At 35.7% G+C, this 17,738-nt stretch overlaps 1 protein-coding gene across 5 annotated transcripts in view; it reads right to left on the bottom strand.

Moving 5' to 3' along the window:
• Nucleotides 1–210: 210 nt before the first annotated feature.
• The window catches only part of PCLO (piccolo presynaptic cytomatrix protein), a 365,900-nt gene continuing 348,372 nt past the window's right edge, over nt 211–17,738 (bottom strand). For 4 of the 5 annotated variants that reach the window (XM_032208140.1, XM_032208141.1, XM_032208145.1 and 1 more), the window contains exons 24-26: nt 7,512–7,646; nt 6,746–6,891; nt 211–541 (exon numbers count right to left, since the gene is read on the bottom strand). In XM_032208140.1, the coding sequence (XP_032064031.1) occupies nt 401–541; nt 6,746–6,891; nt 7,512–7,646 (422 nt within the window). In that variant the 3' untranslated portion in view covers nt 211–400. The remainder of the gene's footprint in view (nt 542–6,745; nt 6,892–7,511; nt 7,647–17,738) is intronic. The other variant, XM_032208146.1, reaches the window with a different exon arrangement.

Here is a 17,738-nt window from a genome sequence, read left to right as displayed (position 1 = left end):
TTCCATCACACTACCTCCAGCTGCAGATGAACTTTGCATTAATACCTGCCTTTCAGTCTTCATTATTTCCTTCACAGTTACTCTCTTCACAAAGAGTCCAACAACAGAGAGCCCTCATAGCAGTCTTCATTTCAAACAGCCTCACTTTAACTTCTGGGCTCATTTTGTTGGTGGTTTGTTTTGTTGGTGGTGTTTTTTTTTTTTTTTTTTCTTTGCTGTTTCTTACAGCAAAACAAGTGTACTAGCCCTCATTTAAGTGTGCTATGTAGCCCAGAGACTGCTCTTTTCTACTTTGTATTCTGAAAGACTAGCTAAATACAATGATATCAAACTGTAGTCTTGGAGTGATGCTGTTTATAGCAGACACTGAAGGTTTTGTGCCTCAAGCAGACAGCTCTGCTCAGTGTGCTTGCGTAGAGCTGACCAACAGTTTGTGCCAGTTTACTATTCTTTTCCTTAGATCCACTTTGTCAAGCCAGATATAAGCTTCCCCAATCAGTGTCTTTTTCATAAACTTCCCTCCATTGGAGACAAGCAGAATCTGGGAAAATAATCATAATAAAAAATATATAGTTATTAGTGTGCATAGTAACATGGTGTATTTGTTGACAAACACGAAAGATTCTGATTAGGCTCTGTTTTGGTACCACAGATGATGATACAAACACTGAACACAACCTTTCTTGTATGGTCATCTTCCCAACAGAAAGGAAACCCAATGAAGATTGAACTTTCCCCTTCTTTTTTATTGTCATGGGATGTAGCAACTAAAAGATAGTCTTTAACTTTAGTGAACCAGTTGTTCATCTGCTGGTTGCCAAAGACAAACATGAGGTCAATTATTTAGTTACAGGTTAAAGCTTTTTGCAGCCATTGTACCACCCCCTTTAAATTCATGGATGTTAGAGGGTGTGCTATATATAAACTATAACTCAAAGCAGACTAGCGTGTGAGAAAGTCCAGAGTTCTGGCTTCTGATGTGAGTAAGACATCCTAACTAAAACCTAGAGTTGCTCTGGAATCTCATCCCTGCTATGGGCAGGGATGCCCAGCGAAGCTGCTGGTGCCTCTTGCCTGGAGATGTTCAAGACTAGGTTGGATGAGACCCTGGGCAACCTGATCTAGTGGGTGGCATCCCTGCCCATGGCAGAGGTGGGGTGTGTGGAACTAAATGATTTTTAAGGTCCCTTCCAATCCAAGCTTTCTATGACTGTGAGATTCTGTGATTCTGTGTTCTACAGTGTGGCCAGCAGGACTAGGGAAGTGATTGTCCCCCTGTACTCAGCTCTGGTGAGGCTGCACCTCGAGTATTGTCCCTTTGTCCCAGTCTAGTTTGGGAAGGACATCAAGGTGATCAAGTATGTCCAGAGAAGGGCAATGAAGCTGGTGAGGGGTTTGAAGAACAACTCTTACGAGGAGTGGCTGAGGGAGCTGGGGTTGTTTAGCCTGGAGAAGAGGAGGTGCAGGGGCAACCTTATTGCTCTCTACAGGTACCTTAAAGGAGTCTGTAATGAAGTGAGGGTTGGTATATTCTCCCATGTGCCCAGGGATAGGATGAGGGGGAATGGGCTAAAGTTGTGCCAGGGGAGATTTAGGTTGGATATTAGGAAGAACTTGTTTACGGAAAGGGTTGTTAGGCATTGGAATGGGCTGCCCAGGGAAGTAGTTGAGTCACCATCCCTGGAGGTCTTTAAAAGACGTTCAGATGCAAAGCTTAGTGATATGGCTTAGTGGAGGACTGGTTAGTGTTAGGTCAGGTATTGGACTAGGTGATCCTGGAGGTCTCTTCCAACCTAAATGATTCTGTGATTCTGTGAAAAACAGGTGATCGGGTCTAGTCAGCATGGGTTTATGAAAGGCAGGTCCTGTTTGACTAACCTGATCTCTTTCTATGCAAGGTGACCCACTTAGTGGATGAGGGAAAGTCTGTGGATGTTGCCTACATAGACTTTAGTAAAGTGTTTGGCACTATTTCCCACAGTATTCTCCTGAAGAAACTGGCTGCTCATAGCTTGGATGGGCATTCATTTCACTGGATAAAAACTGGCTGGATGGCTGAGTCAAAAGCGTTGTAGTGAATGGAAATAGATAGAGTTGGCAGCTGGTCACAAGTGGCATACCCCAAAGCTTAGTACCGGGGCCAGTTCTCTTTAATATCATTATTAATTATCTGAATGTAGAGGTCAACTGCACCTTTAGTAAGTTTGCAGACAGCATCAAGTTGGGCGGCAGTATTGATCTGCTTGAGAGTAGGAAAGCCCTGTAGAGGGATCTGGATAGGCTGGATTGATGGTCTGAGGCCAACTGTATGGGGTTCAGCTAGGCCAAATACCAGATCCCGCACCTGGGGCACAACAAGCCCAGTGCAACACTACAGGCTGGGAGAAGAGTGGCTGGAAAGCTGCCTGTCAGAAAGAGACCTGGGGGTATTGGCTGATAGTTGAATATGAACCAGCAGTGTACCTAGGTCACCAAGAAAGCCAATGGCATCCTGGCTTGTATGAGAAATAGTGTGGACAGCAGGACTAGGTAAATGATTGTCCCTTTTTACTCAGCTCTGGTGAAGTTGTATCTTGAATATTGTGTTCAGTTTGGGGCTCCTCACTACAAGAAGGACATTGAGGTGCTAGATCATGTCCAAAGAAGGGCAACAAAGCCAGTGAAAAGTCTGGAGAACAAGTCTTATGAGGAATGGCTGAAGAAACTGGGGTTATTTAGCCTAGAGAAAAGGCGGTTCAGGAGAGACCTTATCACCCTCTGAAAGTAAGCTCTGGTGATATGTGTCAGTCTCTTCTCCCAAGCAACTAGCAATAAGACAAGAGGAAATGGCCTCAAGTTGCTCCAGGGATAGTTTGGATATTAGGAAAAGTTTCTTTACTGAAAGGGTTGTGAAGTATTGGAACAGGCTGCCCAAGGACATGGTTGAGTCACCATCCCTGGAAGTCTTCAAAAGATGTGCAGATGTGGTGCTTAGGGATGGGGTGTAGTGGTAAAGTTGGCAGTGCTAGGTTAGCAGTTGGACTAGATGATCTTAGAGGTCTTTTCCAACTTAAGTGATTCTATGACCTGATTAATTCTTTGGATTTATATGTTTCTTTTAGGTGTTTCTGGAAAGAATACATTTAATAACAGATACGCTTCAGAGGGGTGAGTTATCAATCAGATAAATTCTAGTATTTATTAATTTTTGATTAACCAAATCAACAATCTCAATACTTTTATATTTTATCGACTGTTTTCCAAAAAGAAAAAGAACTTATTAAAAATGGATATCCATGATAGGATTAGCAGCAGGTTAGTAATATTCACAGTCACTGAGCAGGGCTCAGGCAATGAGCAACTGAGGTAACAGATAATAGTAGGAGGCTATCACCCTCCGTGTGAACCAGCAGGAGAGAAAATGGGGCATTTTGTTGCTTGGTTTCATATATCTAGGCTAACAGCAGAAGAATGGCAGAACTGAAGAAGTTTGTACTCCACAGAGATTTTCAAGACCATACACTACACAGACATTTAACAGAACAGTAGAGCTAGAGTTTCCAGTAATCAAGAATATTAACATTTCTGAATATTTTCCATTGTGATTTGGGAAACTAAGTAAAAAATTGCAAACTTTCCAACAGAAAGAAATAAAAAATAAATAAAATTAAAATTAAAAAAAGAAAAAAGAAAGAGGGAGAAAGAAATTTACAGTCATTTTCCTGGATGAGTTTCCCAGTTCACTGGCCAGTTTTAATATCAATTGGCACATAAGATACTTAGCTTGGACACATCCATGTGTCTCAGTCAACAGTTTTGATGAGGGAGGACCAAATAAGGGAGCAACAGGCACAGAACTATTAGAGAACCCCGCTGCATTCATCAGAAAGCCTGCCTCTGGGGAAACCAGGTAGCTGTGTCTTTTACTAGCGGCTTTCTATGTCACTTGGTTCAGTGTCTCCTGAAAGTGTGGATGGACCAGAAGCTGGCAAAACATCTGTGAAAAACATTCTTCTGTTTTTGTTGGTTACCTTTACATAGAACATTCTGTAATTTTAATTGCAGCCAGCTAGTCAGGCAGAAGCCAGCTAGGAATAAGGCAAAGCATCCAAGAGCCCAGTGCTTTCCAGAAGGGTCTCAGGTGGGTTGCCAAGGAACAGGGAAATCAAGAAAGTGAGCTGCCAGGGGCTGAGGCAAATGCCTGTCTGAAACTTGTCAAAATGTTTTGATTCTGTCACATCAACACTTTTGGGACAGAAAAAGTTTCTAACAGAAATTTTCTGTCACTTCTGTTCTTGATTCTTTTCTCCATTCCTCCCAGCTGGATCCCTAAAATCTGTCTTCTTTAGATTGTTTCTTCTCTCAGCATTGTTTCTTTCCTGCTCTAGGCTGTAAATTCCAGCCTTGTTATCCTGATTGAGCTAGTCTCAATTTCTAATGCTCAAATGTGTTTTTGTTTTCTTATTTCCAATACTCTTGACCAGCCAAGTCTAGCTTTTTTTTTTCTTTTTTCTTTTTTTTTTTTCTTTCTTTATATGATTACCATGTTCAGTTTCCTCTTATTCCCTCTCCCTTGTCTTATTTTCTTCCCCTATCTCCTAGCTCCATTTTTGTTCTCTACATTCTGTTTTGGTTTCCTTTCCTTTTTGTCCAAATCTCTTTTGACAATGTCCATCTCTTTGACTCTACATATTCATCACTCTCAAATTCAGCATTCAAATCAGCCAGTTTCATGCTTTCCTGTAGGAACAGATTGACTGATAAGCATGATAAATATATAAAACAGATGTACTCAGACCAAAGATCTCTTTAGGCAAGTGTTTTGCTTCCAAAAAATGTATAAGGCAGTACATTACGTATGCACAGTAGAACAATCGTGTAGTGGAACATTCCCAAGATACCTGCTATGTTCTATGGATCATTGACTTCCTGACTCACAAGTAGCATGTTTGTGTTAATAGTCTACAACAAATTTTTCCCATGAATTTGTCCTATCATTTTCTCCACGTACTTTGTTTCATGAAAACATTTAGCATTCAGAGTAACTTATTGTGATAGATTTTACAGCTCAGACTCTGAGCTGCATGAAGAAGTAACTTCTTGTTTTAAACTTGCTGTTTGCTAGTTTTTCTTGAGACCCTCCAGTTCTGTACTCAGGGACAGAGAAAGTGAATTTCTATGACAGTTATATAAAAGACAATTAAAACCAGAAAAAACAGAAAGCCTTTTTTTTTTTTTTTTTTTTTTTTTTTTTTTTTAGGTAAAGTATGCAGCATCAGTGCATATTAAAATACTTCTGAGGAAATGTTGCTAAATCTCAGGCTGACTATGACTACTTTCCTAGTATCCCTTACTCCTTAACAATTTGATAGCTCATTTTCCCTTAGGACTCAGTTCTTCTTTATTGTGTTCAACCCTTTGAACTACCACTGGAAGCATAGTTTTTACAGGAATGTTAGCTCTTAAATTTTGACAAGACTTTATTGATCACTCTGGATTTTCACGTTTAACATCTAACATCTTTAATAAATATACTTAACCTATTTAATCAATAAGCATGTTAGAATGCCTTAACACAGGGAAAACAGCATCTATTTGTGTTGGTGTCTTTTGCTAAGCAACTTCCATTTTAGTTTTAATTTTAACAATGCAACCAATAAGCATAATGTAGGCATATAGATATCCAATCTAAGGTTAGTAATCAAAACCTATTTGTCTTGTTTAAGTCAGTCATCCAGATGTAAAGGTATACCTGGCAGATGCTGGTACACCCAACCATTCCCTCCATTTGTTTTTAAGATTTGTCTATCATCTAGAATTGTCTCCACTGACTAGATGAAGCCTGAGTAATTGGTTTAGCTATCTACTGATGTGAAAGTTCATGAAAGTAGATAAAGTGAATCCTACCCCTCCAAATAACCATATATAACCAAGTGATCAAATCTGCCTTAACACAATCAGCACTATTCCTGAATTCCCACCTAAGTAAATAAATAAAATAAAATAAAATAAAATAAAATAAAATAAAATAAAATAAAATAAAATAAAATAATTTGATGTGCCACAGACAAAAAATACAAATACACAGAGCAAAATCCCCTTTACAAACATACACAGGGAATATTTGCTTGGCATAATCTGTGATTCTACAATGTCTGAATTTATTGTTGTATTATTGTGTCTGATTCTAGGCACCACAACCTTTAAAGATGATGATGAAAGAATGAAAAAAAAATATTTAAGAAACAGACATATCTAAGAAATCTGGATTATTTAGTCTAGAAAAGAGAATGGAGAAATATTTCTGTATGTAGACTTTTTTTTTTTTTTTTTTTTTTTTTTTAAATAATAAAAAGTATGGTTATCCATTTTCCTGTGTGCTCTGTGAGGATACTTAAGGATAAGTAAGCCTGAACAAAAATTGGGCATATTTAAATTAGATAATACACTTAACTTTCCAAATATGTAGAAAAATATATTTTGGAAGACATATATAATTTCCTTCTCTAGGGGATTTTAAGAACAGGTCAAACCTTAAACTTTCAGATTTGGTCTATAAATATTCTTCCTTAGTGTGGGAGGTGATGGATTAAATAATCATATTAAGTTTCCCCCCTCTTAATATTCTCATTATTACATAATAGTGTTATTTCCTATGTAATTTTTATCTTTTCAGCAGACAACTGGGATAGGAAATTGATCTCAAATGCCCATAACACAGCATGGACAACATACAAAATTAGGTTTTAATAAGATGCAGAATTACCTGAAGAGAATGCCCAGCAGGACTCAAACTAAATCTAAATGTTTCATTGAATGAAGGCTCTCGGTCATGCCTGCATACTCTGGTTTTCTTCTTAATTACTCTCTTTTGTGTAGAGATGTTGACAACATACAGCTTCACATACAGGTCTGTGGAATTCAACAGCAATTCAACAAGTTAAATACAAAACCTTCTAAATAAACTTTTTTGTTAATGATTTCAGTGCAGGGGGAATATTGAGAAGAAACCGAACAAGGTGCTCTAAAGAGCCATGTTCTGGTCTCATTTACATTGTTTAAAAATGGATCTACCCTACTAAAATCCAAGGAAATTACTTCGTGTTTACAACATTGTCATAAAAAGAAAAAATAACTTGCTGTCTTCATGTGTGTATGAAAATATTATTACTAACATGTTTTTAATTTTAGCAAGCTTTTTCAACAAAATACAAATTTTTACAAAATATCATTGTTCTTTTATAACCTGAGGAGTTACCATTTTTATTCAAGTTAAAAAAGGATTAATTTTTAAGAATCAGAAGTACATTAAAAAGATTAACTTCTGAGAGTTAATTTGCTTCTATGAAATGATTTTACTTTCATTAAAGTTATTCATAGGAGCAAAGAACACTTCAAAAGATATCCTATGGAATATATCATACTGATTAGGAAGCAATTTTCTTTCCCAATTTAATGGTGTTGTTAGAAGACTTCAGGTACATCCTACTTGATGTTTTAATAGTATTGTGAAGTTGGTTTCTTTGTAATACCTGGTAGATGATCTGGAGATTTAAATTTGTATGTGATATTTCTGCACTGAAGGATTTCTACTATCAGCTGTTCTCCATCTGTCTTCATTTCCTTTTTTAATGCAATCTTGATTTCACCCATAACCTGTGTTTTACCTGGAAGATCAGGAAAAAAAAAAAAAAAAAAAAAAAAAAAAAAAAAAGAAGAAAAAAAAAAAGAAAAAAGACTCATTAAAGTAAATGGAAAATGAATGTACCTTAAATAACGTGGAAAGAAGTCAAAATTTCTGTTTCGTTGTTGGTTTGGGTTTTGATTTTTTTTTTTTATTATTCATTTTTGTTTTGGTTTGGTTTGTTTGTTTGTTTTAGGACAGATTATATATTTAGGAGTATTAAGATAATATTTTGCTAGGATAAACAAATTGCAGATACATGCAGTACACTTGCATAAACATATTACATGCTTCAGAATGTATTTGCTTTGGAGGAGCTTTGTTCAAAAGAATACAAATTGCACTGAAAGTCATAACAAGTTATGTAATGATCACTACAAATCACCTTTTCAGAAGACTTTACTACAAGATTCAGAAGTTATCCCATTTTTAAAACAAACAAGCAATATTTAATAGAGTGTTGAAAAATATTCTGAAAGTCAATGAATTAAGACATTGGTGAAGTTAGCATTTCACCTCCTTCCTGGTATGGAGCAATATTATTTACATAATTTAAAGGAAAGTACTCACTGTGACCTTTAACTAACTGATTTTTTTTTTTTTTTCTTATGGGGGCAGAAATGCAAGCCCATTTTTTCTACAGTGTATGGATATTTCTCAAAATCAGTCCAGAGATAGAGATAGGCACAGAATGAAATTTAGGCAGAGCTGTTTTGCCTTTCCCCTGCAAGACTATATCTAGGCCAGACAGAGCACACTAGGGCTACGTACTCCAACTGCAGTGGTACAAGCAGAGCCCAAGTCCGTCTTGGACTATAGATATCACAATGCCATCTATAATAGCATCATGCCATCATAGCATCTGTGCTCCTATATCTATATTTCTGCTACTGTTAAATATTTTTTCACCTTCCTCTTCCCTTTAGACATTAGTGGAAAAACAGTCAAGCTTCTGGAAGTCTTTGGGATCTAGTTTCTGGTGACAGCATGCTGAAGATTTAACTCATTACCAGGAAATTCTGGGTGCTGGTGCCAAGATGTTGCAAGGAGCAAAGCAATTCTGAAGAAATTAAATAATTATGATACATTTGAAGAACCTTCTCTCTTAAAGAGTAGAAAGCTACCAGGCAACATTTAGAGATTACTTGCATGTATCTTAAGTGCATAACCAAATTTAACTAATCTCTCACTAAAGAATCCAGGTGCTATTTCACAGATATCCATGAACAATTTTACATTCTATTTTTCCTCTATAAAATATTTTTGGGGATCATGTTGAAAAATTAATTACAAATAATCACAGCTACAACCTGGCCCCTCAACCTTTCTCACAAATTGAAGCTGGAATCTGACTTAGTTACAGTCAATAACAAATTTGCAATTGGGTTTCAGCTGGATCAATGTTTCACCCATAGTCTATAAGGTGGAAGAGGACCTTTTAGTAGGCAAGTGATTCTTTCATTATATTTAAAATTAAAAAAAAAACTTCCTATATGTTTGAACATGAAATGGTAGGATTTTCCTTTCTGATATGTGCTTGTACAAAGAGAATGGAGTCTGCAGCTTTTGATGGTAGCAACAAAGATCGTTGGGATCAAAGGAGGGAAGGCTAAAAATGTCTGTTTTTCATTAATTGGTTCCATCAGGTGTGTCATCAAGTTTTAATGCCCTTGCTGTGGAAAATGCTGAGTGCCTAATGGGTCTAATCTGGCTAAACTGTGGATTTTGACTGACTGGAAATGGATAGAGGAAAATAAATAAATAAATAAATATAAAATCCTCTGCATTGTGGATAAACTACTAAATAACACTGTGATATATCTGACTGAAAGATACTGCATAAGTATGCCTCTTCAATCAATATCGGTTCCTGCATTGACTCCAATGACTGACTTTGAAAAGACTCCAGCATAACCTCCTGTTAGTTTCAGGCAATCTTTAGTTAACCACAGCCTTCCCTAAGAAATTTTCTAGGGTTATTTATTTTACCTTATTCCCTCTCTGTCCTTTAAGATTTAGTCACAGTATTTGATAGGATATCTTTCTTGATTACCTTAGCAACTTTTTTTTTTATTATTATTTTTATTTTTTCACTTAAATGTGCTTTCAACCTAAAATGAGATAAGGTGGGTAGGATGCTATCTGTGACTCTGAAAGCTAGAAAAAAGGAGAAATGCTAAGAATGTGACTGAAAATTCCAGTGCCATGTCTCAGTATATGGAAATTTTCCATAGATTATTCTGTATCCCCAGATACTCTTTATGACAAAAAATCCTGCTGCACTACTTAGGCCTCATGGGGAAAAAAGTGATCTCCAGCTGTGAGCACATGAAGCATGATAGCTCTCTTGTACTTCCATACTAAGTTTAATTTCTTTCACAGAATGCAAGGAAAAAGCCTTGCCACCAGCTTTATGATACATTGCACTAAAATAATCCACCACTGTAAATCCTAGCAGAATTTTGAATAGTCAGGAGAAATTCATCTTCCTTCCACTCCTTGACATTTTTCCTCTTTTACATGTTCTTTCACAACATCTGTCCTTTGACAGGTCCATAAGAGTAACTCAAATCTACATTGCTCTGTGGATTTGATTCTTTACAAAGATATATATTATATAGATAAGTAATATACATATATTGTTTATTATATATATATAAAAAGAATATATATATATAAGAAACAAAATAATGAGGGAAAATGTTAATATAGGGCAGTTTATGATCTGTTGAGAGAGTTCACAGCTGGCCAAGATGGACATGAATGCACTTTGACGGATAAAGCAGAAATGATGTTGCTTGGGATGTCATGTAATGTGATGACCTTGAGGATTGCACTGGTAAGAATAGCTCAGAATGTAGTGCTCAGGTGTAAGCTTTTGCATTTTTCTATAATTTTAGAAAACATTACTAATAACTGATGTATGAATAGAATTTATTATGGATATTTTGCTGATGATTGCATGATGATAAGCAAATGCTACAATTTAAAAAGCATTTAAAATCTTTCTATGAAAGCACTAATATAGCTTTCTAAAACAGTGGAAAAACATTTAAAATTTCAATATTACTATTTGCTTGAAAAAAAAAAAAAAAGGATTACAGATGAAACAGGTGCAAACTAGGATTATCACAGAGGCTAAGAACCATATAATAACATATTAAAAAAAAAATACTTTCTAATATAGCCAACAGTCAATGGCTGGAGGTAAAAACAAACAAATAAACAAAAAGTGTAATTGCTTTACACAAACATATGATGGAACAAATATTGACAGGGACAGTCTATATACAAACTGATTTTGTGTTATATTTTATATTTCACATACTTATCAAACACAAACTTACTGATAAAGCACGAAGACAACAGTATTGTGTTCACTTTAGGAACACATTAACAGTAGCTAAAAAAGTCTTCAAATACATAGCTATGATTAAACATTTCAGTAGTTTTTATTTTATTTTTATTTTTTTTTTTAGCAATTAAAATGGTTAATTAACCAAATTACTACATGGTATTTTGAGAAGTTTAGAGGTTTGAATTTGCCATTGAGATGGAAAAAAATTTTGTTACTCCTGCAGAACTATCACACTCCATGCTGTCAAAGGTTAACTAGTTCTGTTATTAGTCTTAAATGACTACTTCTGTAAATCAAAGGATGTAACACTGTGTACTGCTGACCATTGCTATTTGAAATTTTGTAAAAATCATAAATTAAATTTCAGCTTCCAAGGATTGATTACTATGGATAGTGCTGCCATAACCCTTTGATCATATGCCTGTTGCCCACCCAAATTACCTAAGACAGCAGTAAATAGCTGTCTTCCATTGGTTCATGTTATCAAGGCTCATTCAGCAATACATTTAAGTGACCAGATAAATTTCACTGGCATGAATTTTGTCTGGTTTGATTGTCTAAATTTAAATGTCTGAGCTGATTTACACATTTATCTTAAAATAAGTAGAATTGCCTTCTGAGTTTGGCTATGTCTATTAGCGTAGATGTATCAAGGGTGAGTAGGTTAAACCTGGAAATTTAAATAAAAGATGTTTAAATGCTGCTACATGATGAGCATCTGCTAGAGTTATTTGCTGAATGGATGCCAGATGGCCAGAAAACAGAATTAAGAAAATATGTAAATAGATATTTTGTCCCATGGTGGTGCATAAGTTAATACAAGATCCTTCTGTTCCAGTCTAGTGATTTGGAATATTAACATAGTTGAATTAGAAATAAAATAGTAGAGATAATAAAGATATATACAAACACTGCCCAGAATTTTCAGTTTTCCAAAAGAAGTATATAATACAATTACTGTTTCTAAAATAGGCAGAAAATGCACTTCTGGAGCTTGCCAGAGCCCTGAACTTTATGCCAAAGGATTTAGAGTCACAGAAAACTCCTTCTGAAACACTTCTTGAGTGTGGCAATGTTAATTTTGAGTTATGATTTTCTTTATATAAGTTCTTTAAAACCCAGATCATCTTGTTATGCAATTGAAGAACTGAGATGCTAGAAAAAAATAATCATGACAAAGAAAATAAGCAAAAAAAATGCACAAGAAGCCAACTATAAACCAAAACCAGCTTTACTTTCCTACACTTGTGGCTACAGTCTACAGGATTAGCATGCCTTATCCACCATGCATGTACATGAGGTGCAAAGATAGCCATGGTTTCTTTTAGCAGGATTGCTCCTCCTATTTTTCCTTTTGTGTGCACTTAGAGAGATGGCTGCATTTTAAAGTGTAAGAATGTAAAGAATATATGTTCTTACAGGGACAGTCTTCAAATCCTACAGGAAAATTGTACTGTTTATTCACAGGAAACAGGAAAACAATGTATTGCACATTATTGATCAGCATGCAAGGTTTATTTCTACACTTTCTGATTATGAATATTCATGTTACATCCACATTTCTGAAGGCAATCTAGGTATTTCCTAGAGAGCAATCTCAGGTTTCCAAATATTGGTGCACAGCAGCATCTTGCAGTTGACTGCTGCAAACAAGCACCCTCTATAGAAAACCAAACACATTCACACTGCTTTTTCATTATACCTGTCTTCTGATCACCATCATGTTGCCTAGTGGTCCAGGAACACAAAAGTTAATTTTCTGATGATAGGCAGGGAGAGCCTGAGATAATTAGAGTTTCTTACTGTAGCCTGATTTTGATGGTGTATGGACAGCATGAAGTTGTCATGTGGAATGGAAAAGAAAATGGAGCATTTTGTGGTGCAGGACTAGCTGTGTTAGTGCTGATAGTTGTTATAAAACACAAGGAAACAAACACGTGCTCCACTCTATTGAGAGATGAGCATGCTGCCTCCAGAACCGGAGTCAGTCTTAGAAAGAGCAAATTGGTCTGTGCTAAAAGGAATCCCAGGAGAAAATTAAAATAATTCAACATGGAAATCAAGGAATCTGCATCAGGGAATCAGCCAAGGAGGAAAATTCTATGACAGTACGAATGTCAGTTATGATGCTGTATGATGCACCTCTGTGCATGTTCACTTGAGGAAGGTTTGGGTATAAGAAGCCTCCACAGATTTTTACAGCAGAGGAAGCTGGTATTTGGTACTTGTCTTGTTTTGGGAATGCGTTCCCTACTAGTAAAATGAAGTGAATGAGCTCTGTCACCCAAATTGCCTTAAAAACTTTTGAGTATAATGTGAAGTACAAATCCTTCTGAACCTGTTGCATTTATAATTCTGAAAGTGTATGTAATAAACCTCAGAATTTCCATAATCTTTCAGAGTGAGATGAAGAGATGAGTAATAGCATAGCGTCATCATAGACATATGATCAAAAATAAAGAATTCTTTTGCTAGATCTAATTTAATTTCCTTAGGTCTTTATCTGTATTGATACCCCGAGAGATTAAACTAATGAATTTCTGAGAGCTCTCTGTATTGTTCATTGACAGGATATGGGTACTTCCTTGCAGTATTTTACCACCTTTTGTCTCATAGATATGACCTGGAATGACCTGGAAATGGTACAGCTATAGTTATCTCTAACACTATGTAATGACACACAATGTCTTCCAGAACTGAGCAACTCAAATGCTGCTTATGTAGCTGTATTGCTTAAATCAATAGCATTTTGGTTTCAGCTATGTTAGGATATGATCATAATATTTAGAAGATCAAAATTTGTAGTACCATGGCATAAAATCTAAGAAATCCAAGGTGTGTTCTTGAGAACTTGATTTGAAAAAGGAAATTGTACAGAGCTGCAAGGGGAACTGTAAATATGGAAAATCATCAGAGAGAGGCTAAAATCTATGCCTAGTTCAATCTCCTGTCCCTTACTAGTTCTCTGTGATCCTAGACTTATTCTCTGTGCCTGATCTCAGAGACAATAACACCCACTTCACTAACTGAGATTTTTTTGGTTTTATTAATTGCAATTGTGTATATTTTAAAGAGAGTAATGTACTGCTTTGGTAACGTAAACATGAACAGGACTTCAGCATATGATCCCTAATCCTATGACAAAATATAAGACCTAAATAGGCTGATGAGGATCCGTGCCAACATTATGGCCACAAAATATATCACAGGAAGTTCTGCACCAACATGCAAAAGAACCTCTTCATGGTAAGAGTGATGGAGCACTGGAATAGGCTGCCCAGGGAGGTTGTGGAGTCTCCTTCTCTGGAGATACTCAAGAACCTGTTTTGGCAGGGGGGTTGGACCTGATGATCTCTTGAGCTCCCTTCCAACCCCTTCAATTCTACAATTCTGTGATTACATTTCCCTCCACCGACAATCCATGGAGCTTGCACAAACAGAATCTTCTGTCTACCAAAGAGTGCTGTTGTAGCAAGAATTATTTCTGCAGGATTCTTTTAACACTATCTTGAGAACCAGAAGTCCATTTTCCAATAGACAGCTGTGCTTCAGCAAAGCAAGACATCAACTTACTGTAATAAATAATTCAGTTTTACTGTGAATACTCACCATCTATTATTTACATTTTAGTATTAGAGTTGAACAACTGCAGCTGAAGGTAAAGCAGAAGGGTATTCACTATCAGTTTAAAACTAAATATGTCAAGAATCCAACATACCAACCCAAATCTTCCAACCTTTTTTAGGTAGTCCCCCTCTCCCCCCCTCCCTTTTTTTTTTTTTTTTTAATTTATAAATGTCTTTCCAGTTACTTGCTGCACCAGCTGTTTGTTTTCATGATGCCTTTCATCCTCTTGTTGGGACAACAGTTACTGGTAGTGTTGTAAAATAATGATGGACGAGCTTTGTAAAAATGCATCCCAATGTTTTCAGGCTACAAACCTTTCTGCCCTTTTGAGGTCTTTACACTACCTTCTAGTTTTTGTCTTTCACCTTTCTCCCACATATTTTTTCCTCCCTTGAAAACTGTTACAATTTTCTCTGTAGGCTGTATAAATCTTTGTACACCCTGCTGGGTCTGGACTGATGCTATGTGTAAAAACTTTTGAAATGAAGCGATTTTAAAAATTGTGGGAAAATAACACAGGTACTTTACAAATGCTCAAATATGAAAAAAAAATCACAGATGTACCAATTCAATTTCAGCTGGATTTATTTCCATCATGTGGCATTCTAAAATGTTGTAGCAAAACCTAGGGTAAGTAAGTAAAAAGTTACTGGGACAATAAGATTAGAGGAGGTGAACTACAGGAGAAAGTTTCATTAGTGTCAGTGACTGAATTCACAGTACAGAGGATAAGAGATTTCTGCAGAAAAGTGTATTTTTTTCAGTATTTTAGTGAGACTGGTCCCTAGTACCATAGGGACATTTGAAGAAATGGAGGTGAAATCATAGCTGTAAATATCATATTCAACAAATTTAGATGACTAGAGATGACTACACATATTGTTTTCAGTGATGAAGATGAATACAGAATACCTGTATTTGAAGGAAAGTAGGCAGATGTAGGATAAAAGTGGGCTGAGGAACTCAAAAGAGTTGCAGAACTAATTCCCATAATGCATCCTACTGGATACCACCGCTTATTTATACTTTTGTGGAAGGGAAGCCTTATGTTCTGAGCTAATTATTATAATATTCTCTCTTCAATACATTTAAATAACTGAATTCCTCAAAATTCAACTTTGGTTTACAATATACTAGTGACAGTTTAAATCAGGTGGAAATATTGGTGTCTAATTCAACTTCTCTAGACTCTGTAGTCCATAGAAGTAGCATCTCCAAACATACCTTAAGATGGATAAATGTCTTCTGGAGGTGCCTTCCATTTTTCAGTGACAGGTACGAGGTGAGGTGATAGATTTGATTTAGAAACCCAATTTTTAGACAGTGAAATTAGGCTAAAATATTCCAACTACAGTACTATCATTTTCCATAACTTCAATGAGAGAAAGCTAAAACCATGGTTGAAATTATTCTTGCTACTTTAACTGAACTTCAAAGATAGGTGCAGCCTGGATCTGAAAAGGGAAACTCTGCAGCCTCATGTCTCAGATAGCAGAATTCCCTTTAGCTGCCTTTGCTCCCTTTCATCTTTGCCATAATTCAGTGCCTGAGCCTAAATATACATTCACAGTCTTCTTTTCACAATTTTAGCATCTTACATAAGGAGAAATATCAGACACTGCAGATTCAGCTGCATAAAAGATGGCTTGCCACAGCATGTCTGAAATTTTGATGGCAAAAGACACACTTTGCCCTGGTTTTCTAATGGACAGAAGAGGGGAAGAGAAGTATTTAACATACATACATACAAAATAACCTGAACCTTGATTATTATGTATTTTAAACCTATTCTATCTAAGCTTCACTAAGGAAAAAATGTGCTAAAGGGGGAAGAAATATGCAATCTGTCATTAAAAAATTGGTATTTGACATAACCTCAGTTCAATAAAATATTTTGCACAATACCACAATGATCCTTGTGTAATACATTATAAATACTTGGTTAAAGTAGTACTAGTGAGTCTCCAAGTTCTTTTTCTATATCAATGTCAGAACACAAAATGTTTTCTACCTATATAAAAACAGGGAAGATTGTTCCTGGATTTTGCTTAGGTTCTCATTGAAATGACGACAAACTTTAAACTGTTTTCCCTCTTCTCTGAAAAATATTGTTTTATATTTTTTTTTAGTCTTGATATGCAAGTTTTTAAGAGGCAATACAGTATGAAATGAAAAAATCCCTTCTGAGCTTTACTTTCTGTGCCAAAATAATAAACCTTCGTGCTCCAAGTATACATATGAAGATGTGAATATCACAATAAATTTATTTATTCTTTTTGCCTCCTTGACTTTATGAAAATAAACATTCTGGCTTCTTCTGACTAAAAACACCAAGAAATGGATTAAAATTAATTTGGCTTATATTACAATATGATGAAAGTATAATGGAAATTGTATGACCACTTAAAGATGAGTGAAATGACTGAAGTTACTCTTGGACTGCCCTGGATAATAACAAGGGAAAGCAGAAAATTTGCACAAACATTATAGTAAAGAGCATCAGATAATTCTAAATTTATCAGAAAGATGAAGCAGCACAGATTCAGAAGAGAAAAGTTTGACTGCCAAGAAGTTTTTGTATACTAATTTTGTGAATCCATAGAGAAAACAACCCTTTGAACAAAATATTTTATAATTAGGATGTAAACAAACAACCTAAACTCAGATACACAGAGTGCTTGGAATTTATGGTTAAGAACAACATATTTTCTAAGAATAACAGCTAAAATGAAAGCAATGAAGATAAAGTACTTGAAGATTTCATTTCTGAAAAGTAATTGTTCTGTTGGGAAATGTCACCTGCTGACCACCTGAGGAGCAGTGTGATATGAAAACAAAGTTTATTTCTATTATTTCTTTTGAATTTTTAGGTCAAGCAGAAGCAAAACCAGTTATGCTATGCTTAAACACAGATCCAAAAACATACTGTGTTAAAAAATCATATAGGAACTTCCCCATTTGCCTTGGCAGACATGTAGTTAAATGGTGTTTTTTCATTCATTTTCAGTCTTAGAGGTCTGATGAAATTCAATAAAAAAAAAAAATACAATAATCTCAAAGGTAGATAAAAGGATAAAATCAGATGCAAGT

The sequence above is a fragment of the Aythya fuligula genome, chromosome 1, assembly GCF_009819795.1.
Source record: "Aythya fuligula isolate bAytFul2 chromosome 1, bAytFul2.pri, whole genome shotgun sequence".
Classification (NCBI taxonomy): Eukaryota; Metazoa; Chordata; class Aves; order Anseriformes; family Anatidae; genus Aythya; species Aythya fuligula.
This window is presented reverse-complemented; position numbering and strand designations above follow the sequence as displayed.